The 25,344-nt window shown below is 38.3% G+C and overlaps 1 protein-coding gene across 7 annotated transcripts in view; it reads left to right on the top strand.

Annotated features, from left to right (window-relative positions):
• The window catches only part of NAALADL2 (N-acetylated alpha-linked acidic dipeptidase like 2), a 434,035-nt gene that overhangs the window by 178,042 nt on the left and 230,649 nt on the right, over positions 1-25,344 (top strand). For all 7 annotated transcript variants that reach the window (XM_050308259.1, XM_050308262.1, XM_050308258.1 and 4 more), the window contains one exon: positions 18,673-19,174. In XM_050308259.1, coding sequence (XP_050164216.1) covers positions 18,681-19,174 — 494 coding nt within the window. In that variant the 5' untranslated portion in view covers positions 18,673-18,680. The remainder of the gene's footprint in view (positions 1-18,672; positions 19,175-25,344) is intronic.

Below are 25,344 nucleotides of genomic sequence, written 5' to 3'. Positions count from 1 at the left end.
ATGCTGAGTGTGGCTCTTCCCTGCCCTGCCCTGATTGGGCTAAGGGGAGTAATATCAGGGATGTGTCTGGCCTGTTATGCTTTTTAGGGGTCTTAGGTAGCATTCAAGGGAGCTTTTAAAAAAATAATTAATGATAACTTCTTTTTAAAGAAACTTATTTAGTATTTTCATCTTTTCACAATTTTTTTTTTAAACTTTTTTTTTTTCTTTTTTAGACAAAGCAAATATTACCTGCCTCAAAAAGTCAAATGTTCAGTCCTCTCCTACATGGCTTGCACTGTCATCTTGGCATCTCTCATTATTTTACCATGAGAAATAAAGTGGCTTCTAAGTAGTAGTGGTGGCATAACTTAGTGCTGTGGCCTAGTTGACAAAGTGGTGATCTTGGAGGTCTTTTCCAACCTGAATGGTTCTGTGATTTGTTTAAGGGTAGCATTGCTACTTCACTCCCATTTCATTTGCTGTCTGGGCTTTCTAATTTCTTCTTAGCACTATTTACTAAAGTGAAATAACTTTTGGTTGGTTAAGAGACCTCCAGTGGCTGAAGCAGCACTTTCATTTGTACCAGATCCGTCACTGGTGAGGGTGCCCTGAGCTGCTGCTGCCAGTCCTGTTCAGGCTGCTGTTGAGATGGCCATGTCCTGCTAAATACCTGCATCTACCATGCCTGGTTTTATATTCTATAAACATGGACATCTCCTTTATGTAGGACTCTTGTTCTTCAGGTTTGGGTTCTTTATGCTGGAGGACACAAGTAGGTTGTTTCTCAGCTGGCTTCCCTTCGAGCAAGTGCTTCCCTCAGCCCATTCCTCAGCTGTCCAGGCTGCAGCAGCTTTAAGGCTGTTTGGAGTAATTTCATTAGTCAGAAGCCTAATGCTCTGTCACTAAATATTTAAACCTGACAGCTTTCACTGTCTCTTTTATTTTCTAATAAGGTATTGTTTATTGCCACAAAAATAGTTCAGCGGTTGTGGAGTTTTGTGAGTAAATACCAGATAATAATACTTGCGTTTATTCTGTATAAATAACTATAGAAAATGCATGCATACATATAATTGTGTGTATATATATTTTTGTATACTTAATAAAGTGAATAATTTGTGTACAAAATATTAGCCATTCCTAAAAAAAACCCAAGCAACAACAGCATAGGTGCAGTAGGACATGCAGAGGATTTTAATTAGACTCTGACTTGAGCCTCTCTTTCCAAAACACTCTATTGTAGGCAGTCTGAAAGGTAAGGTAAAGCTTCATTAAACAGCATTCAATTAAAAAAATGTAATTGTCTTATGTGGCAAATGCACCATTACACGCTGAACTAGTATGTCATATTTATTAGAATTTGATTTGCACTTCCTTTTCAAGTGACAGGCACAGCACAGAATTATATGGTATTTATATATTGTTTTCATTATGACATTTATTTTAATATATTTTTCTCAGTTTATCTAGCATTTCAAACTCCAAACCATAAACCTAGTTGGAATGATGCTGGGGATTTTGATGTTTCTACATCAAAGTGACCTTTTGTGATGCTTCTGTTCTGTTTTGTTAACTTAGAGGGGAATAAATTGTGAGAATCAAAAAGTAAAATTATAAGAAACAGTTGTAAATACTTCTCCTCTTTTATGCCATTTACTTACTCGATAAAAACTGGGGAAAAAATAAGTCTGTTACAAAGACAAGGTGACACTCCAGGCAGCTGTGCTGCTGTTTTAATTTTGTGGTGCATTCTAAGAAAGAAGTCAAACCCAAGTTGGAACTGAGTGGGTGTACAATTTGGAGAGAGCTTATCTTATTTGTTTACAGAGTTTAACATAATATTTCACATGTTATTTTATAGTTTTATTAAATCCAGAACCAAACTTCCATAATCCATTACTGTATTGGAGTTTGCTGAGAAATGGAATTAATAAAAAAATAATAAAATGAAAGTTTGCATTATGAGCTGCCTAAATCTTAAGCCTAGGTTTTTTACTTCTAATTAGGCAGATAATTATGGCATTTGTAGTCAGAATGAAAATAACCCAATAGATCCAACTAGTGATTTTTAGATGTTTCTGTCTTATTTGCACATATATATATATATAGAATTACTACTTATACTTTGTGACTCTGCTAGAGTGACTCTTCAAGCTATTTGACTTCTACATAAAGACAGTATACTGCTTCCTTACACTTTTATGCCTTAATTTATGCACATAATGTAAAGGGTGCCACATCTCTGATGTAATTCCACATTCCTCAGGTTAAGATGACTCAACACCACTGATTTAGCAGGATGCCAATCAAACCTTGTTTACTTCAGCATTTATCTTGTCATTGTTGACTTCTTTGAGTGTCTGAAACACTCAAGTTGCTGTAACAGTATTCAGGAGAGCCTTTTTCTCCTTTTCAGCCTTCATTGGCATAGGTGATGCATTAAGTAGACCAACAGAATATTGGTTTATATTTTTTAAATTTTCTTGTTTTCATTAGATTTGCTCAGTTCCTGGTTTAACTCTTGCATCGTGTCTGTATCGTGCTACTCCACTTCCATGTGGTGCTGTGCTTCTGCATAAAATGAAGAATTAATAAGCATTTCTTCACTGCTTTCACACTTTGGTGGTATCAAAGTTCTGTGTAGGAGCAAGAGCAGATGTGTGTGTTCGTTTCCGACCTCTTTGTACCTGCAAATCTGAAGATAAGTTCTCTTTTTCAGTGTTACATAAGTGCAATTCTTTTCTTGTCTAGGGCAACTTGCAGCTTATCATGCTAATTTTTATTGTTTACATCTTAAATGTTGTGTTAGGAACAAAACAGGGTATAGAACTGCTTGTTTATTACTCTTTCCAACTGCAGAATGGATGGGTGGAAAATCACAACCAATTCAACAAAAGCTGTAGCACTGCAATTAAAAGATCAGACATCAGACTGGGCATTGTTTCATTGTTTATTCACTTCCTTTTTTTTTTTTTTGGGAAGCATGTTCTAGGAGTTATGTAATTAAATTATTACCTGCCATATCACCATCTGCTTACGTGGTTTGGAAGCATTTCTAACCTCTGTGTGTGTGTGTGTGTTCCCTTCATGACTTCAAGGAAGTGCCAGAAAAGCAGTGAACGTACTCAGCAGATGGACTGAGGGACTCACACCCTCCAAGCAGTCAGTCTTGATTGTTCCGGGGTATAATTAAGCATATTTTCTCTAAATCTAATTATTTCGTTTCAAAACATGGCAAAGATGTTTATATTTGCAATAGTAAAATATTCCTTCTGGGAGGAAAACCTACTCCAGATCATGTCTGTGGATAAACACTACAAGTAGAAAATCCTCAGTGAGGTCATGTGCAATTTTTCATTTAGCTCAATACTTGTATTGTTATCTTTTAAGTAGTAAGTGTTTCAACTCAATCCTTGCACTACAGTAGGCTGCAGGTAAATCTTAAAAACGGAGAAATAGATCTGGGAGCTCAAAGTAGACCTGCCAAAAAATGGGATTTACATTTCAATGCTTAGAGCTTCAGGTATGTGTTCATTTTCCACCCTAACAGTATTTCATTCAAAACAATTAGAATATTCAGAGGCTTAAACAACAACAACAACAACAACAAAAAGCAGTGTATCATTTCAGTTTAGAAAAGAAATATTCAGATCCGAAATCTTCATGGACGAGGGACAATAAAATCTGGCTCCAATCAAGTAGCAGAAGAGCATCCTCCCCACAGGAGGTTACTTAAGTGTGTGAGTGTTTGTAGAGGTCATGAATATCTTTGGAAACATCGATTGGATCTACTTCTGATAGTGAATTGTAGTTTATTGGGGTGTTGCTCTGGTACCAGCCTACACTTCCAGGAAGGTGGATCCCTGCTAATTGCATGGGTTGTACTGCTGATTGCTTACAGAATGCAGAGCCTGCCAACAAACTGGCTTTGATGGTATATTACGTCTCATCTCAGTCATCTCAGTGGAAGGAAATAACGAGACATTTTTGTGATCATCAACTTGTTAGTTTGAGCAAAGAAGCAAACCAGAAAATGACCATAATTGTTAGATTGCAATACAAGTTGTGCTGGGTGATGGAAAGCTCCTGCTGACTCAGTTCTGCTGGATTCAGGGTATAGTTTGGAGAAACTGGTCAAACTAATTCCCTTTAATAGTGGTGAGAGTTCAGGAGCCTTGTCAAGTCCACAGGAGCTGAGTGTGTCAAAATGAAGAAGTGGTGATCCCCTCAAACACATGTAGGCTGGAAATTCCATACACGGGTGGCATTCATTAACAATCTTCAGACTTCCAGCTGTCACTAAGGTCTAATGGGCTTGTTAAACGAGAGTTCATTCTGGTTTTATTCAGCTGTATGAAGTATAACTTGTGATAGGGCTGTATGAAGATTCTGCTTACTACCTGGTTATGTAACTTTTCCAGTTTTTTACTCATTTTGCAGTCATTTTGACCTTGGTAAACCAGATTCAGACTATCTTCAAAGGCATTTAAGTACCTTTTCTCAGTTCTGTATTAAAAACCTGTGAAGTTAATACTGTGTCTACATTTCATACCCTATATATTTATTTTTCTGATTCTCATTAATTTAATTAGATTGCAGTCCTCCTTTGCTCTTTACTGAGAGATTGCTCTGCAGGATAAATACATTTTAACTTTGATGCTTCATGCTAGAGGTGCCTACTCATAGGTATCTACTCAAATAAAAGTGCCCAAAGTAAAGTATTCTCCTTTTCCTGCATAAAAAATTCCCAATACAGTCAGTGAAATCGCTAGGTTTTGATAATCTGCATCTCTAATGAGAAACTCATCTTTTTACTTCAATGGTAACTACTTCAATGGTACATAAAAGTGCTTTAGAACAGTGCTGATTTTGTTTTTGAGATCACCCAGCCGCTTAACAACCTGTCTGGATATAAAATTCAGTTTTCCAGTTCTTTGTAGTAGTCTTCACTAGGTAGCAAAGTTTATGGGCATTTAGCCAACGGTATTTTTATATGTTGCATCCACCTTTTTTGACATTTATCCATAAAAATAAATTCCATATGTGGTCCAAATGTTGGTCTTTGTGGGTCCCAAGCTACAATGGCAATAATTAAAATGTTTACTTTCATGTCCCAGATGGTAACTGTGGTAGATAATTGTATTCACTGCAATTATTTTGGACTAAGTATAGCAGAGGAAGATAAAAATCCAGCATGGTTTCGTAACAGCACACAATATTTAATTGGTTTTACTGTAGGCTTAATTATTTCCGGGATTAAAAGTAAAAGAAAAATGGCAATGGATTACAGGCCCAAACAGATTTGTGGGGCCTTTATGTGTTACTTAGATACAGATGAGGCACAATGGTCAGTTTGGGGTTATTGTCTTTACAGGCTTTGGGCATGGTCTTGTAATGGTTACATTTGGGAATTTTTTAAAAAGTTGTGAAAATGAAATTAAACTCATTGCTTTTCCACGTATTCTTATTTCTCTTTGTAATGTCCAGCAGGGCAGCCAAAATCTTTCCATCTGGGTGAAGCAGACTCATAGCTTGATAATTTTTCAATCCCTTAAAAAAAGTTAGCATTTAACTAACATAATGATAGCCTATTAAATGTATTGCAACTGTAAGGATTTTGTATGTGTTATTATAATAAACCTAGGCTGTGTTTTGGTAGTATCAATATTTTGTGTTAGAGCAGTGTTTTGTGACTTACTGAGTTTTACATTTTCATGCCATTTGCCTGACATTTGGTCTCAAAACAGCAGTACTTTTAAGTGCTATTGAAGATCATTTATTTTTAATAATGCCTCTGTTCATAAATAAATTATAAAAGCTATGAGACATGCTTAATATAGTTCACTGTGTTTCTAAAGACCTTTAATACAAAAAGAAATTACAGGTATCCATTGTATCTAAAATATAGGGAATTCTATGTGTTTGCTTTGGGGGAAAAAAAAAATCAAGGTTTTTAGTATTGAATTTTTGTTGATGTACAAACGGATTTATAATGTCATTTCTCAATTCATTTTAGTTATAAATGTAGTCACTCTAAATTTTTCGTGAGCTTGGGTAGCTTTTCACTAGAGACTCTTTGCCCCTTTCCTTGCTGTAGCTTATGAAAAAGTTTGTTTTGTGAAGCTCAGTAGAAGACATTTCCCTGTAAAAAAGTAGAGATGAAGAAAGTGCTGCTTCTTTTTTTTAAATTTGCATGGCCTGATCCTCTTCCTCATGGGCATCTTCTGACTTCTTTTTTTTTCTTTTCTCTTCTGAGCTTGAAATTAGGTCATGTATAAATGAAGCTGATTAAGTTGTTTTGTGAGGGAAACCTTCCCACTAAAACCCCTAAATTTTATCAAAATGCACATTGTTAGTGAGGAAGTGTTTATTTCTAAGAGGAATAACTAACATGTAAAATAAAGCAGAGAATGTTCAATTTTGAATGACATTTCTGGGGAAACTGTGAAAAATTGGTTTTCCATTTTTTGAAGTTGAAGAAAACACAGATCCTCATGGAGTTTAGGATCTCTAGCCCTCTTTCTATACTTTTTTTTTTTTTGATTGATATTTCAAAAGGGGAGAGAGGACCATACTGGTAGTCTGATACGTAGTGATCTACAGAATTTCCCAGAAGCCTGCAGAGAGGCAGAAGTATCAAATCAATGATGGTCGGTTTATACATTTGTTTATTTTATGAAGTCTTTTCTTCTTCCTTCAAGGAGACATCTAAGTATTGTGTTAGAAAAGAAAGCAGGCAATGGGACTGTAATTCATATTTTGATCAAAAATGTCCATACCATGTTGAAAGTAGTCATATTATTATGCATAATTTAATAGTTTGATTGTATTATTCAGAATCACTAACAACATGTTTCTTGGAGTCCTTTTCAGAGTCAGTCATGGATAATATTTTCATGAATATTGTCAAATTTTGTTCTTTGGAAATTAGCTTATTGATTCCCTTCATTTGGCGGGTGACTTTTTGAGAACACTGGTTTCTTAGTGGCTCCTAGCTTTGCACAAATAGTGAGAGCTGGTGACTGAGATTAAAATTAGGTTGGGAATGAAATCAATGAAAAGCTTTACGGATCCAGTAACTTTGAATTTTACTTGAAAGTCAATGTTTTTAAAATGAAGCTGTCTGAAGAAGCACAAGTTTCCATTTGCTTCTGTCACTGAGAAAATGCAGCAGATAAAGCCCAAACTAGGAAGCAATTAAATGTATTAACTGCCAGATGAAGGAAGGAAAACCTAAAACCTGATTGGTTTCCTCCTTTAGGCTAAAGAGTTCATAAAATAAAACCTTTTAAAAAGGGAAAGTCTGCTTGGTCAAAACTGGGTCCTGCTGCCTTGCTGGGTCTTGCCATAAATCCACATGTTCTCCACATCCAAACCTGCAGAGCTTCTGCAGTGACTCCTTGTGGGAAAACAGTTTTGTTTCCATCCCACTCCAACCCAGCTGCAGTTACTGAAAGGTTTTTTTGGGGATGTAGGAGAGCAATAGCAAGGCACTGTGCAGTATGTGTGACCAAACCTAAAGTGACACAGGCCTTATTTGTGTGTTCATTCTCTGCTTTCTTACACAAAGATGCCACTGAGAAGGATGTTTCTGTCCACGTTTTGGTGACGTGGAAATCTCGTCAAAGGCTGCGACAAATACGAGACGTTTATGCTTCATTTCTCAGTGATTCAGGAAACCTGCATCATTCCCGTGCATCAAGGGTTACAAATCAAGCAGTTTTTAGCAAGCTGCTAATCTGCTGTGCTTGCTCTATAGTTATAGTTGCTTGCTATCCCAGGAGTTTCCAGCAAATGCTCATACAATCTGATTAACATGGTTCACGTACAAAGGGCGCTGGCCTGGGGACTACCACGTCTCATTAATGGAAATGAATTTTTCATGCCATGGCTGCTGTGTCTGTGTGTTAAGATTTTCATTTCTTTTTCCAATTCTGTCTCTTTTCAGTATTGTATTTTTTTTTCAACAGAAATGGTGTATGAATTTTAACGACTGGTTATATTACAGGTCTGAGGGGGTTTATTTTTGCATACTGATGTTATTTTTACTAAGAAACAGATGTATCAGCAGCAGAGAAAAAAAAAAAAAAGGAGTGAAATGGCACACACTTGTGTTCATATTGAACCCTTTTGCTCTGATTGAATGCTTGATGAGTTCAGTTTAAGGACGAGGTGACTCGATCTGTTCCTGGCAGCAGTCCTGCTTTGTGTGGGAGGTTGGAGCAGGCGACCCTGTGAGGTCCCTGCCAGCCAACATTTCTGTGAATTGTCAACTTTTCAGGGTAACTTTCCAGAATTAAGTGAAGTATTGTAATTGATGTATCATCCTATCTTTTTAAGCGGCTGTAAGGTGTTCTGCTGTGACATGAATACCGCTCTGGTTTATAGCTGGAAGCAGGGAAGACAGGGCTTAGGTTTCTCTCCGTGCTGCTCCTTGGAGTATTTTGGATTAATGTTGGTTTTTAAAGGAAATTGGAAAAGAAGTAATAGTACATATTAAGCTGGTATGCAAAGTCTGCTCAGTGACTGGTCACCCACAGCTGCTGTACTGTGGCACTTGATATTTAACGTTCTTGGTATCAGAAGATTGTCATTTTCAGATTAACATTACTCTGTTGAAAAGTTCCCAAACATCACTAACTATCTTGTATGGGGTGTTTACCTGAACAGGGGTATCCAGCATCTTACAATATCATCAGCCCACATTAGGCAATGATATAAAGCTGAATTAACAGAAACCATCAGCCCTTCTGTTCATGCACAATTCCTGCTTTCGATGGGAATTGCTGAAATACCTCTAAGCATCAGTTATATAGTTTATAGCCTACTTTATCTCTGTGTACTAAGCTATATGCTTCTTGAATATGTCCTCTTTGTTCTTTTTATAATGCACACTTTGCTTATCTTCAACTGCTAATGTCTCTAAATCAAAAAGTTCTACAGCATAAACAATTTAAGCTCTAATAGCTATGCACAACCCAGGCCAAGTCTAAAAGAAGGTTTATGAGAAGTTTTTCCTCTAAAGAAGCCGATGTGTTTATTTTAGACTGTGAGGTGTGTATTACACTCCTCTCCAAGGCTGCTCAGTTAGTGGTCAAGAAGTATTATGGTTACTTTTAAAGAAATTATTCCTTAAGGAATGTCTACAGACTAACAGTATTAATCAGTTCAGTCTACTGGCAATCGGTGATAAATTCTGCATATATAAATGTTTGACTGTCAACTTGTAGGTGTCAAAAGTGACTAGAGCAGGCTGAGATAGGCAGTTGAGAATTGAGGTAGTCTTTAAGATAATAGACTTCTCCAGTTTATTTCATGTAATACCCTCATCTTCATACACCTCAACAAGGCTGAGAGATTTCCCTAAATGATGATTGGGAAACCATCAAAGGGAGGCTGAAGATAAAACCAAAGGCTAAGCAGTCGTGCCTCTTTTCCCAAGGGTGTGGTCACAGTTGGGTAGGACTTGGCTGCAAACACATCAGATCTTGCTGCTTTTTGTGACTTCCAGAAGGAGAGTGTAAAATTTTTCTGGGAAACTACTGAAAGCATGTATGTTACTGATATGTGGAGCTTTAAGTACAGAGGTACTTCATCACAGATCTTAAATCTGATTGCAGAATGAGTGATAAGTAAAGGAAGAAATCAGTTTTGAGTTTAATATGCTTCCACACTGAACTCAGTGCTGGCTGATGTGGAAAGGCAGCAGTGCTGTCAGATAGGTATGCAGAGGAAGCAGCAGAAAGAAGGGATGCTTCCTTTAATTTTTATCCTCAGAAATCTACTGAGGATTCCTTTGCTGACCTGAACTAACACACTTTGGATTTTCTTTGTAAGAGAAATCATAAACTCATTTCAGCGTGTAGACATCGGCAGATTCAGGATGCTGAATGTCACACCATGTTGACTATGTGTGAAAAAACATGTTCTGATAAATTCACAGGAATTGTACACCATGCAAAATTACACCTCCAGGCAGACTCAAATGACCAAACTCTGACATTTCTCAAACTTGACAGCTTATTTCAGTGGAGATTTAGAAAAAAAAAGGTCAAAGGACACCAAACATATTACTGCTCCACTCCGCCTATAGCTATAGCAACACTCAATCTTCTGATATTACATCTTAGGGCAAATTAAAGTTTCCTCATTTAGGTCCTACGAACAGGAGTAAACAAGTCTTCTGAGGAGTGGCTGAGAGAGCTGGGGTTGCTTAGCCTGGAGAAAAAGAGGCTCAGGGGGACCTTATCACTTTGTACAGTTACCTGAAAGGAGAATGTAGCGAGGTGGGGTCGATCCCTTCTCTCAGGTAACTAGAGGTAAGACAAGAGGAAATGGCCTCAAGCTGCACCAGAGGAAGTTTGGATTAGATATGAGGTAAAATTTCTTCACTGAAAGTGCTGTCAGTCCCCGGCAAAGGCTGCGCAGAGAAGTGGTGGAGTCACCACCCCTGGAGGTTCTTGCAAGACGTGTAGATGTGGCACTTGGGGACGTTGGTTCAGTGGCGGCCTTGGCAGTGCTGGGGGAGCGGTTGGACTCGCTGATCTTAGAGATCTTTTCCAGCCTAAGAAATTCTGTGAGCCTGTGATTGCATATAACATGTGCAGGATTGTTGCAGCTTAATGGCTTCAGTGCGTGCCCCCTTGCCTTGCCAGGAGCGGCATCGGGGCCGATAATGCGCGGATGGCTCGATTGCCTTCTGACAGGAGCCACAGTGTGGCTGTGCCCTGGCGTGTGTTCACGGGTACAGAAATGTGCTTTCATAAACATGGGCCCATCTTGGGTTGCAGTAGCAGTTGCCATGGCAACATCACTCTGTGTACTTGAGCTTTAACATTTGAGAGTTCACCCAGAAAATAAATTTGGCGTGATTATGAAGTACACTTGCTTGTTTTCTGAATTCTTTGGATACAGATCGTTGAAAAAAGCAGAAAATTATGTTACTGCCTTACTCTGTTTTCTGCCATAAACCATGCACAGAATCATTAAAGCTGTCGTCTATCGAAATATAGTAAAATTCCAATAAAGCTAAATTGTAAATGTTGCCATCTTCAGCTCCATAATATATTATTTTTAAGGGCCCTCTGTCATTGTTGAACTTGATAAAACTCAGTAAAACCCCACTGAGAAAAAAAATATATTGCTAAGTAGGGATTTAATTGCTTTTTTTATAAGTAGTGACCTATTTTTTACAGCAAGGTAAAATACCTCAGGATGGTGACAACATGAACATTTTTGTGTATGTGTCAGTTTTTTAAATATATCGTTTGAAATCTGGTTTTATCAAAAAATTACTCTTGACATGAGACTTTAGGGCTTCATATGTCCTGTGTATCTCTGCTTCCATTTGCAGTTATTACTAATAGGAAGATTTGTCTTCTCTAACCAGATAAGTTCGTGAAATTGATTCTGAGCTCTGAAAAACTGGAGCACTGGAGCAGATTGCCCAGAGAAGCTGTGGAGTCTCCTCACTGGAGATATGCAAGAATCATCTGGATGCAATCTTTGGACTAAGTCTTTGGACTAAGTTTTAGGTAATATTGAATCCTAGGTGCTCCAGAGTCTCCCCAGTTTTTTAGTGGATTGTGGTTTTTGGTTTGGTATGGATTGTTTGGGTTTTTTTTCCCCAACAGAATGTGTTAAAGTTTTCATTGCTGGATTTTGTCAGTCACAGTTAAAATCAGGAATGGAGTTTATATGCATGATGAGGCCAGGTTCCTGTTTGTAGCTTATCCATAAAAGCAACCATTTGGGTTTGTTTTGTTTGTTTACTTGGTGGGTTTTTGTTGTTGTTGTTTTTTTTTTAGGGGGGGGAAGTGGGGTGGTGTTTATGTTGTTGGCTGGTTGTGGTGTTGGGGTTTTTTGTTTTGTTTGGGGGTTTTTGTTCTTTCTAAGGTGTGGGTTGAAATTACATCATATTTTGCAATGTGGCTTTGTACCTTTTAGAGTACAACAGATTCCCATTAGCACACTTTCTTGCCATGTAGTAGCTTGTAAGTGTACAGTTTCCGAATTTTCAAAGTTTAAATTACTTAATTTTTTATAATAGTTTAAATATGATTGGCTGTAATTAAAGAGGAAAAAGAGATTGAAAAAAATCAAAGTGAAATGTGCCCAAACCAAAGACTGGCAATGTAATAATTTCCAAAGCAGAAATGAGTCATATAAAATTAACTTTCTTAAGAACTGCTATGGCCTGTTACTACAGATATTGCTGTCAGCATTTTCAAGTTAAACACCATTTACAATAATTTAATTTCACATCACATTCAACTATATAAGCTTAAATTCAAAAGCCTCAATAAGAGTTTTTGTCCTGGCAAAGCTTTGTATTTTATTTCTTTCAGAACCAATTATGATGTCCAGGGAAATGTAATGCAAAATGTATTATTGATGAAAATTTGAATTTGGATAAAATGTATATGCAGGAAAACTGAATATTAGGTTGGTGTACAGGAAGCTGGTGTGAGGAGAAATGGGGAAAGGGAAAGGCTGATGTGTTGGACGAGCAACTTTGGGTGGGTTGTTCGATCTCCAAGAAGAGGTGGTTGCTGCTGACCATCCCACCTTGGGTGGGAGGGGGCAAAGGGGCCCAACAGGCAGTTTCATCCAAGACCTGGTGGTGGCTGCAGGGTCAACCAAACTGTGTGACGGACTGGGTGAAACACATGCCTAAAGTGGCTTCTTTTGCAGGAAACATTCTTTCTGCATTTCCTTCTGAGTGCATTTTGCTTGTTGTAGCTGTGTCGTGTCTGCAAGTCCCTGAAATTCGAAGCAGGGACAAAACTCAGGCACTTTTTGCTGAGGGATCCTTGGTGTCAGGTGGGCTTTCCCCACCCCATCAGCTCCTGTGATTCTCTGGGGACACCAAGAAGGAGATGCTGGAGTGGGATTGCATTGAAGCAACAGGGAAGAAGGAAGTGAGGGGCTTTGGGATGGAGGGGGAAGGACAAGGCCACTCTGGAGGAGCAGGGCCCAGTGTGCTTGGGATGGGGATGGACAGGAGTTCAGGCAGAGGTGTGGGAATGTAAATTGTGAGCAGGTGGTTGGGGCAGGAGGAGCTTGGTGGTGAGGCTGGGGTCTAGTGCCGGTGAGCAAAGATGTGGGGTGTAATTTCTTCTCCTTAGACCTAGTTTAAGAACGATGTTGTAAATGCACTTACACAACACATCCCTCCTAGTGCTGGAACTTCTGTTTCTCCATCCACTTCTTTGCTTTTAGAAACACTGCAACCCTATCCAGTGCCCTTCCCAAGGAGAACAGCGGGATCTGAGCGTTGAGTCCAAAGGAAAGATGAGTGATTAATTCATGGACTAAGGAAATGGAGTGTGTGTGTGGTTGGGGCTTCTCTGGCCTCGTTTGGGATCAGTGTTCTGATGTTTGCAAATGAGTGTGGTAAAAAGGGAACAGCGAGAAAACTGAGCTGGTCCCCACCCTAATGGGAGGGAAAAGCTGTTCTGGAAGCAGAGCAAAGGCAGCAGCACAGCACGTACCACAAGAAATGCACAGACTCTGCAACAGAGCCATTTATACTGATCTGATTACACTGCAGTTTTAATAAACCTCCTAGGTAGGCTCTGCATATATCACAGATGCTGTTAGCTCCTATAAGTTCAGTAAATATTTCTGACTTTTGTTTCAGGCAAATAGGTATTTGCAAACTAAACATGCCTGAGAATGGAAAAGATCTATGTTAGTAATACATGCCCAGCATATTAGAGACGAGCCAAAGCTGCCTCATCTTTATGTGATAGTTGTTTGCTGGGAAGAAGGAGCTTCCCAGCAATTTTTCTTTCTCCAAGTCCCAGGAATTCAGAGGTTCTGGAAAGGCAGCAGGCAAATACATCTGTGTACCTATGCACATCTGGGTGGGCCAGTATATTATAGCTCAGGTGGCTGATGTGTTTGATCCCAGGCAAGTTAACTCTTGTTCCAGCAGGACATCGTCGTGCACAAGTCTTATCAATCAAGGGGTACTATGGACCCTCTACTTGTCATGGGGTCATCCTTTGTGTTGATGTTAATTTTATCCTAGTCCATTCATGATAGAATAAAATGGTTGAGAGATTCTGAAGAAGTTAAATATTTCACAACATTTAGGTATGCCAAAAAGCACTTATTAATGAAGGGACAACTTAGTGTCTGTTTGGCTGAGTTCTACAGATCTTCTTTCTCCAGTCTCTTCTGTCTTCTCTCTCTATTCTGTCTTCTGTTATCACTCTGCTTGGTCTTTCAGGTTGGGTTCAGATTCAGTGAAATGTGAGCAACTGGTGAGTTTTGTCATTTGTTTTTGCATGGTGGCTGTGTGGAGTGACAAGTTATTTAACTGTCCTGCTGTAAATGAACTGGTTGCCAAGCCCATATCCCAAATGTGAGCGAAGGGAGAAATCATTACTGCAGGAAATTAGGGCAGTGGTGATGGAAATATCACATTATTTTTTTAATTACAGGGTAGTGTAACCTTGCTGTTGACAAGGGCATCATAATCTTTTCTGCAAACAACTTTTGTCAGGGATTTAGAGCTCTGAAGAAATTTGTCTGGGCCTGAAACTTGGCATCATCTCGTTTAGCAAAGCACTAAATTGTTGTCATATATACTTTAAAGACTTGTAAGTGCAGTGGGTGTTGAGTTCCGTGATAAACTACAGCTTTAAACAGGTGACATTATATCTAGTTCAGGGGTTTACCTAGACACAAAAAGATTGCAAGGACTTACAGCAAAGGCAGTCAGTATAGAAGATACTGAGGAGAAAATAAAAATGAAAGAGCCCTTAAAATGAGAAGAGCCAACAAGCCTGGATTTCATGTTCCATAACTACACAAAGAGGCTGCAATGCCTTTGGTACAGTTGCAGTATGAGGTTTGCCTTTTCAGTAATGAACACTAAATGGCCCAAGAAGGATTCTCTGGGGGCAGCACATTGACACTTGCCACGCTCCCTGCTGTGCACGAGCCTGCTAATTGTCCCAGCTGTTTATGAACTGGATTTAACAACTGCAGCACCAGTCACAAAGAATTTACTGTGGCATGTTCATATTGCTCTTTCCTTGTTGTTTTCATAAAATGTTTGTATAAGCTGACCTTTCTCTTGTGGAGGCATCGGAGAGTGGCAGTGGTGCAGATGCAGGACGTTTCATTGTCGACCTTATTGGGCAGTTTTCAAACTGGTAAGAGATTAAAGCAGGAAAGCTGTCAAAAAAGAAGTTTCTGGTGGTTTCATAACAAGATGCACCTATCAGGATGTAAATGCATTATTTTTAAGGTCAAAGAACAGGTAGATAGTTTTGAAATGGGCTCGTTAAGGCAATAACGATCTGACAAAGCTGACTTCCCTGATTTCTTGGGAATGGTTAATTGAAAGGATATTTAGGTTTGGTTTGATACCTCTCGATAAACATTCTCCCCACAAATCAGTGGAAGTACAGAAATGCACATCAGCTTTATTGGTAATCAGCTTGGCTCTGTCCAGTATTCCAGAGTTTATGATCCCCTTTGCTGTCCCTACAGAATGGCTTTAAAGCTCACTCGGTGCATATTCAGACTTCTGGCATTTTGCAGTTGTTCTTTTATCTTTATAATAAAACATGTATTTAACAACAATTAAATGTTGAAACAGCTTGCTGGCAGATGGGATGAATTTTCTATCTCCTGAAGTTTTCAAAAATGTCTTTCAGAAATATGTTCATTTTACGGTCTGTGTTATAGAGAAGAATGAACCAGGGTATTGTAGTGGTTTTTCTTGACTTCAAAATTTTTTCCATATTTCTAGTGTCAATTTGTTTTTTTTCCAAATCACTGTGTAGTGTTTTCTTTATCCTTCTAGTTTCCACCCAAAACTGCATTTATTATCTAATCTTTAAGTCATGCCTACTTCCTTAAACAGCTAAATACCCAGTAGTAAACAGAACCAGTACTGTGGTTTACGTGGCACAAATGGCTTGGGCCTTGAGAACCAGGAGACCCTTTTCTGTTAAAGTGGTTAAATACACTGTGGGCCCTGATCTCAGATACTTTGAGGCAAGTTGTGCTGTGTCCTTACACTCAGATAATGAACTTAGAAATATCAGAAGAAAAAGTGAAGTTGTTCACTGCAGCTACTCTTGCATTCTTTGCATTCTTTAACTGAAGGACATGCGTTGCTAATAAGATCCCGTACTCCAAAGACTGGTTTCAAATATAAAACTGAATTGAATATTGATTTTTAATTTTTAGTTCATTTAGTTGTGTGTGTGGTTTTGTTTTGTTTTTTGTTTTTTTTCTGAAGTGAGGTTACTGGTTTTGGTGCTTTGAATGAAAATGGAATTGCTGAGATACTAAGCTGTGGAATGTGGTTACTACCCCTCTGCATTAACAGCCATTTGAAGAAATTTCATATGGATTTTTATTATGCACTTATGTGTAGATTTAAATACCCTTTATTAATACACTCCATTGAACAATAACATACATTTTTAAAATGTCATAAATACAGGGAAAACTTAACTACCACAGTTAGGCAATGGTCAACGTTTTTAAACTCACCAAGATTAATATTAGCCATGAAACTGCATCTGAAAAACTGCCTTAATTCCTGTTTTTTGGCTATTACAGTGCTAATCTGCTAAGGATTTACTTATTTGGCTAAAACAGTTTGTTAAATGACTTTAGGAATTCTAGAGTCAAAAATATATATTTATGGAATGCAGTAATAATTTGTTCTGCTTTAAAGGACGAAACACTGGTCTTTAACTTCCAATAAAGAGCAGTATGAAATGGAGTTGAAAAGATGAGTTTATTGGGCAGTTGATATTATCCAGTAGCGATCTCTCATTGGTTTGCAAATTAATCCCTCCACTAGCAAAAGAGGAGAGAGTGAAAGGGCAGATAAATAGCTTGGAAATTAGGTAGCTCAGTTTTCCAGAGAACATTAATACATCATTTTATGTCCAGCTGGTGCTTGACAAGAAGCTCAGTGCACCAAGGATCAGTTCTGGGGCTGGCACTACTGAACGTCTTCCTTAACAACCTGGATAAGGAGACAGAGTGCTCCCTTGAGAAATCTTGAGGTGATGCACAACTGCGGGGATAGTAAAGCTGTAGCTCAGAGGATCCTTCACAAACCTGAGGGCTGGGCTAACAAAGTCTGCAAAGGTCAGCCACAAAGGCTTTGCAGGTGTAAACCATTTGTTGACTCAGCTGGAATTTAAAGACCAAATTTGTTATCGTTATTTAAATAAGTAATGGAGACCTTCCCGCTAATTTAAGAGGCTTTAGTTCTGATCACTCTAAACTCTGTTGCTTCCACTGCATATAGAAGAGTTTGGACTGCAGGTGGAGAATCGATTTGCCAAGTGGCTGCAATAGCTCCACTCGGAGCGTGTGGGCTCTCCTGACTGTGCCTGGGCTGCCTGACAGTTATAGGCCAGGGATATTTATATGACTGTACAGGGAAAATAGGATCTGTAAATTGCTATTGTATAGAGCCAGATAGCCTTTCAGTGGACAATAGGCTGTTTCATTATATCAGAGCTTGCTAACACTTCGCGCTCTTCAGAGGGCTTCAAAAAGCTGAAATTCTACTTTGCCAGTAGAGTTGGTTCATCTGTTACGTGGCCTCAGTAATGTTATTTGGAGGTAAGTCTTGAGGAGTGAAAACACCTTAAAGCATAAAAATGGAGGGATAATATAGTGTTGTAGGTGTCAATCTAGTATTTATCACAGTGAGAGGTTTAATATCTTTATCTTCGTTTTATTCTAATTGAGAAGTGAGTCCGATGTTTGAAAAGCCCAAAATTGCAGATGCTTATGTGTTGGAATGGCTGTTGTCAAAGCATGGAGGGAAAGGCACCCTGTTGTTGCAGTCTGTTAAAAAATGATTTGTTGAAAATTGACTTTGAGTGTTGGTACTGGAGGTCAGAGTTCTCTTTAGAGGCTTCTACTTCCATAGAAATATCTAGAAGTGCCACAGTTATGCCTTGCTATTAAAGGAACGATTTTGTTACAAATACTTACCTGGCAGTGCTTTTGATTCATTAAAATGGGAAAAATAAGTGGAGCAAAACAGCTGGGACAATTTCTAAGTAAATTCATCAGTCATTCAGGAACTATGCATTTAAAATACCTATAAATAATAGAATGCTCCGTCTAAATGGAAGGCTTTTATTGATGTGTAAGTACAGTGTCACCCTGAAATTTCTTTAACTTATCATTTCCTCGCGTTTAGAATCACATCAGGCAATTTATATTATTTCTAATTTTTCTACTTTATTTTAGCAGCATTATTTTGAACGGTGTGTGAAATCAAATTGATACAAACAGTTGTAAAGCTTTAAAATTACTTTCAGGTAACAAATAATTGTTTTGGAAACTCTGTGCCTTCACTCAATTTTTTAATATTATCTTGAGGACTGACAAAATAATTGGATAACTTCTGTGGTTTGCCATTGGCACTTGTAAATTCCCTTTATTCACATTCCTACAATATATTCTCTTAAGTATCTTCTCTCCCCACTGATGGTGTTCATGGACTGCTGATCCTACAAAAGAAGACAGGATGATGGAAATGGAGAAGGTGAAACACTGAGAACCCAGTGTTTACTTTTTATTGTCTATGTTTAGTTCTCCCACATTTACGAAGAATAAATAGGTTATTTATGTTTGCGCGTGGAAACAAACATTTGTGTTTTTTTTTTTTTAATTTTGTTCTAACAGATAAAAAGATGGCCTATCACAAAGTGAACGCAGACCAGAGAGCACAGGGGCACTCTCCATACCTTGACAGCGATGAGCTCCAAGCCACAGCGCTGGAACTGGAATGGGACATGGAAAAAGAACTGGAGGAGCCCGGCTTTGACCATTTCCGACTGGATGGTGCAGTCCAGCATCACCTGGGGAACTCACAGAGCCCTGACCTTGATCTCGAACCCATCCAGGCTTCATCTTCTCCCAAGGGAAGATTCCAGAGGCTTCAGGAAGACCCCGAGTACATCTCCCACTACACGAGACAGGCACCAAAGAGCAACCGCTGCAGTTTTTCTCGGATACTGAAAGTATTTTGCACTGCCTTGATTTTATTTATTTTTGGAATTGTCATAGGATATTATGCACGCAAAAAATGCCCTTCTCCCCCAACATCTCAAGAACCAAATAATCCTCATATCTACCATGAAATTCTCAAGGAAATCAAAGCTGAAAATATTCAACAGATTTACAGGTAAGTACCTTGACATGTTTTTTTGTCTTAAATGCAATCAGGTGCTAATGTTAAGACTTAATGTGATTTGTTTTATGTGGAATCAATTTTACAAACCTTGACTTTTTCTTCATGTTCAGTTTCTCATCATGCTTGGGAAGCTTTCATAACAAAACTATTGGAATTTACTCATGCACAAAGCTAGTGGAATTCTTAATAACGTAAGTTTGTGTTAATCACAATAGTTTTGCTTTAGCAATGTTTTATGGCTAAATATGTTATTATCTTTCATGTACATGAATTGAAATAGATTATTCAAAGTGAATAGAAATATAAACAATAGAACAGCTGTCCTAGGTCTAACTGATTGCCAAATAACACTGTTGAAAAGCAAGGTTTATATGATGTTTTTTAATATTTGGTGCTTTAAGAAATTCTTGAGTAATTTTTGGCACAAAAATAAAGCCTGGCTTTGTGTTTTTATCTAAATGGTGGATTGAACCTTTAGTCTGTGGTGGTTTATGATGAAAAAATTGACCTCTGCACTCTGAAGGACCAGAATTTGTTTATTTTTTTATTCTTTATAATCTATTTTAACATTATAAATTATTGTAAAATATCTATCGCCTGGGTTTTGATTTTATTCTTTTTTTCCCTTGTGGAATCTTTTCACTGCTTTGAAAGTTGATATAACATGTTAATATTAGAGTATAATCACTTTTCTCTAGCAGTGAGTGTGGAAGAAACTAGGTTTTCCTGCCAACTTTTGAAAGTTATTTGAGGGGGCAGAGGAGTTTATTTTGGCTTCTGGAACGGAAAGTTCCCTTTTCACTATAAAGGCAATGCATTGCAGATTTTTGGATCAGTACCAGTTCAGAAGTAGCAGAACCTACAAACCTGTTGTCATGGTCATCCAAAGTGGTATTCTTGAGTAGATCAGAAATACATTGAAAGTAAGACAATATTGTTTTTTATTGTGTCTGTTAAATCAAGTCTTAAATCCTGAAATGGTTAAGACAGTGTTTTTGAGCCAACACTGTTACAAAATTCAAGGGAAAAAATAAATATCCAGGATTTCATGTCAGTTTTCATGTGCTGAACTGACTCTACTTTATACAGACTAATTATTTTCATAATGGCAAAGGGTACAGGTGATGAAAAATGCTGATTTTTTTTTTTCTTTTAATGTAAAAAATTAGGTTCTTGGTCTTTTCAGAGAGTTGATTGAACTGAATTCTGTCATTAGGCTTAGTCATGATGAAAGTATTGGAATAAACTAAGCCCTAAGACTGAGTATTACACAAATTACAGCAAATTGCTGACATGTCTGTCAAACTCAGGATAATACTTTGTCTTTGGGGACTGGGAATTGCTTGCCATTTTATTATTTCAAAGAGTGGTTTAAAAACATCCCTTTTCAAACTCTTCATCATTTGTCAAACGATTTCAACTTGCTATTAGGATATTAGTGAGAATCTGGACTTTAAGTGAAATGAATTATATGAATACTTTGGAACTTAAAAAACTTATATAGTTGCTATCCTTTTACATAATTCTTAGTATTTTTTTTTACTACTTAATGGCATGATTTCAGTAAATGTAGTCAAGCATCAATTCAGCTGCCTATCAATTCTATATGTAAATATATAATCAATTCTTTTAGTACACTGCATTACCCACAAGATTTTTCTTAACCCAACATTTTGACCTGAGACAGATTTTATCCCATGTTGTTTTAAGTTGCTTTTCTTCAACCTCTGTTTGGCAAAAGTCAGAGATACTGCAATGAAACCTGTGTGTTTTGAGCCCCACAAGTACAGAACATGCAACATATGTTGCTTGGGTAAAAAAAAAAACAAAAAACCCAAAACAAACCTGACAAAATCAATATATGTTATTGGAAAACTTCTTTCAATATAATACTTTGAGTTACTAGGAATAAGTGGCAGCTGCTTAGCTTGCAATTTCTATTCTACATGTTATTGAGAATGGCATTAATTTAATTTTCTTTGTTTACTACTTAGATCAGACTCGGTAATGGTAAGGGATTTTACTAACAGTCCTGAGAAAGGAATTAGGGAAAAAAAAAACACCAAACCTGTTTAAAAGACAGAGTTGCCAATCGTATTGTCCAAGCAGACGTCACCTCAATGTGCTTGCAAGCCTGGGGTGGGAGCTGTTCACCCCAATGGGGGTGAAATCTGCTTGTGGTCAAATGAAGCTTTGAGGATTGGGACTCCCTGGGCTTCTGAAGGGGTGACAGAAATGCCCCAGTGGACTTGTGTTGGTTTTGTCGAGATTTGGACTGGATTCTGTGTGAGCTGAATGAAACCTGTCTACCAATCTATGTTAGGAATGGAGGATCACTGGCTTCCCAGGGAAATGGTTTAGTCCCCATCCCTGGAGGGATTTAAAAGGCGTGTGGATGTCTTGGAAGTGCTGGGTTAGTGTTCTTGTCCAGCTTCTCCACTGGAGGCTCTTGGTGGGAGCTGGTGTGCAGCTCTTCTGTCAGGCCCATACTGGCTGTCTACATCACCCAGGTCCACAAAAAGCATTTTTCCCAGCAGACACACTGGAAATCATTAGGTAAGACAACTCAGTGTTGGCTTTTATTCCTTCAGCTTTGCACCTTGCTTCCCGTGAAATGTCAGTGTTACAGAATTTCCGTGCAATTTAGCACGGTTGTAATTACTGGTCTTGGCCACGTTTCCTAATCAATGATACAGCCTAAGTAAACATTATCTCTGTAAGCCTTTCTGAACACTTCCCCCGCCCCCTGTAGGGAGGTGCTTGCAATGTTTGACTGTAAAAAAGTTGAAATCAGGTTACTGCTGATGTTTCAGGGGTTTCAAGAGGCGTTAAGTTGTGGGAGGTGCGTTTTACATGCTGACAAAAATTGGTACAAATATTGTTAATAGGGCTCAATCAGTAAATCTACTGATTTAGCAGTGTGAATACTAGATTTGCTCAGATAAATATTTATAACATAACCTGCTCCATAATACAGGAAGATTCAGAACTGGTAAAACCAGATGTAATTCTGCAAACATCACTGGGCTGATAGGAATCCAGTAACTATATCTGTCTGTGCCATGAATATGACTTCTCCCAGTTTTCTTTCAAAGATATATGAAAAGATTTTAGTTCGAGTCTGGTGTAACTTGGCTCCCACACACCTTCAGGGTGAATGTGAAAAAGGGCATAAATCCCACACCCAAAAGAGACAAGGTAGAAGCTGAAACACAAAGTACTTCAGGGGCTGTTTAAATTTATATCCATAACCAGTAGAACTTACCAGGACAAAACAGATGGATAAAGCTGGTAAAATTGATAGGCTGAGAGCAGGTTGTCTCCTGGGACAGCTGGGCTGAGACTCCATGGCAAGACTTGAGTTCTCAGAGCCCTTTCAGAGAGAGCATGTCAAGAGGGCAGAGCTGGAGAGTCGTCCTCTGTGCTTTTGAGCCCGTATCGTGCTCCCTGAGGAATGTGTCTGCAGCTCCAGAGTACAGTCACTAGACTAGGAAAGGTCCTGTTTTCCAAAGCGATTAATGCTTTTAGAAGTGGAAGTCTCTACAGTTTATAATAAATGCTGAAGGTCGTAAGAGGCAGACTTTGAAAAATACAGAAACACCTGGTAATTTTGCTAAGTGTGCTGGTTGAATTCTCAAAAGGAAACTTGCAATGAAAATTTCACAATTCTCGATGAAATCTGATTTTTAAAGCTACTTTTAAAAATGGCATTTAGATTTCTGATATCACTTAAGTGCTTTTGAAAATTCAGCTGATTTTTCCTTCTCACCCTGAATAAAAAGGGTAAGAAGTGTATTTTTATTCTGTTGCTACATATCTGACAGATTCAGGGTAAAATGGTAAACATTTGAGTTTTGTTCAGTTGAACTTGTAGTGTTTTCAGTTAAGATTTGAGTTTAATATTATTAACATAGTCTAAAGGGACAGGGCAATAAAAGCACAAAAAGTAGCAGAAATGCAGACTTATCAAAGACCTCTGAGATTATAATTACCATTATTATCTAATTTGGCATCTTTTTCTAAATATATCTATGTTGCATTGCATCTTTAATTCTTTAAATGTTCTTTATTGAGCATTTCAGTAGGGGAAATATGAAAAATGGTGTTTTTATTTTATAAGAAATTATTTGAGTTGTGTTGCTCTAAAACCAGGTAAAAATGAAACTACCTTAGTTTATTTGGAGAATGTGGAGTATCATAACTTTTTGGGGTTATTATTTTGGGTTTGACTTCTGCAAATAAAATGGATAAACAAAGATTCTTGTTGAATAGTAAGAAAAAAAAAAGGCAGTTGTGTCGATGTCCATGATAACTCTAGCTATACATTGTTTGTCAGATCAGCCAATTTACTCTGACGTTTTTAAAATTCTTGCAGCCTTATCCTGCTTTACTCAATAATTCCTCTCAGCAATTATACGTCTTGGTTACTGTTAGGTTCACAGTTTCTTGGATACATTTTTCCATTATTAAAACTGGGATGGGGCACAGAGAAAAGAGTCTTTGCTTTGCTCTCCAACCAATCTATAAAGCAACTCCTACATTTCACCTCTGCTTTTCATCCTCTATGTTCTCACTCAAATGTTTTCTTCACGATCATTTTTTCCTCCCCCCTCAAGCAATAGGGAAGTTTAAATCCCTTCGTAATACCTGTAGATGTAACTAACTGTCCTTTAGAGACATATCTGTTCCTTATTCCAGCAGGTAATATCACCTGCAGAATCTCCCAAATCCATCTCTGGCAAGAATTGATTTGTCATTGGTGCCTGTTGCCATCCATAACTTAAACTGAATTCTTCAAAGGGCTTGGGAGGGCAGGCAGCAGCAGCTCTCCTTTGCAGTCATGGCTGAAAAACAAAAGTACCTGTGCACTGAGAAGAGGAGTTGTCTTGTTATTTCCTGTAAGTGAAGTGAGAAACTTCCATACCCAAGTGTGTCTTGTCCCTGATCAGTTGTAGTCAGTACTGATAAAACCTTGGAACTTCAAACCTTTTCCTCAGGTTTGTGAGAAACACGTATCTGAGGAGTAAAGAGGGCTTAGAACTTCTCAGAAAGTTTGAATTCTGGAGGTTTGGACTGAATTAAATTTACAGGCTGCTGCTTGGCGAAATTGCCTTTGTCCCAGGAATGAGAAATCACAGCAGGAGCAAAGCCTTGGCTTCTAAGGGAGAGGGATGTGTGGAGAGGGAGGAGAGCTCTGGTGAGTGCTGCCCTTGGGAAAGACCCATTTGTCCCTATTCCTGTTAACAGCTACTGTTGATTAACAGCTCCCTCTGACCACGCCATGGCTGGTGGCAGCAGTGTGCTGGCCTAGGCTGCTGCTCACTTCACTTAGGGTCAGATCCGTAGTCTTTGTGTCCCTTGCATGCAACCACATCCTGGTTTTTGTCATGCCAACAGCTGAAAAATGCTCTGCAAAAAGCAAATCTCAGTGGGAACTCGTCTTTTCCCTCCTGTATCTTAGGTATTTATTGTATTTTATATGCAAGTATTAAACTTAGTTAGGCTGAGTCTGAAGTTGTGCCTCCTGCATCTTCGGGAATGGATGTTGGCGTGTTCCTGGGTAACCGGCAGCTGAGTGAGCTCAGTAGATTTATTTCATTCCCACACTGCGGAATCACTTGGGATTCTCTTCATTCACATGATAATTTTGAATGTGTATTTATAAGTACAAAGCCCCCTTTGAAAGGAGATAAGAGTAATGTCAAACAAGGGAAAGTTCCCACTTATCCTCCTGCTCCCTGCCCAGTGGAGAATGGCTCTGAGAACACGGGGAGGTGCCTTTTGTGGAAGAAAGATGCCCTGTGTGACCTGAGTGGTATCTGTGGAACAGTGACTTGATAAATTTAGGCTTCAGATACCCACTTACGTCAAATATGATTTCGTTTTATACCAAAAAATAGGCTGTATCTGTACTTCAGAGGTGTTAATAGAAAAGCTTCTCCGCTTTATGGTTTTCTTTGGTTTCAGTCAGGTTTTGTTTTTTTAAATTTGCCAAACATAGCTCTTTCATTTTTGTTTTCTGTAGATGACAGAAGGAACCATTATGTTGATATAATGCTTGACAAAGAAGTGTAATTTTGATCCTGTTAGGATCAGTTACAGATATAACATTCTGCTTCTTTGTTGAAGAAATGTCTTAGCTTATGGTTTCCTTAACATTG

Source organism: Myiozetetes cayanensis, unplaced genomic scaffold, assembly GCF_022539395.1.
Source record: "Myiozetetes cayanensis isolate MyiCay16 unplaced genomic scaffold, myiCay2020 scf13, whole genome shotgun sequence".
Classification (NCBI taxonomy): Eukaryota; Metazoa; Chordata; class Aves; order Passeriformes; family Tyrannidae; genus Myiozetetes; species Myiozetetes cayanensis.
The sequence above is the reverse complement of the archived record's forward strand: the minus strand, read 5'-3'. Positions and strand labels throughout refer to the sequence as shown.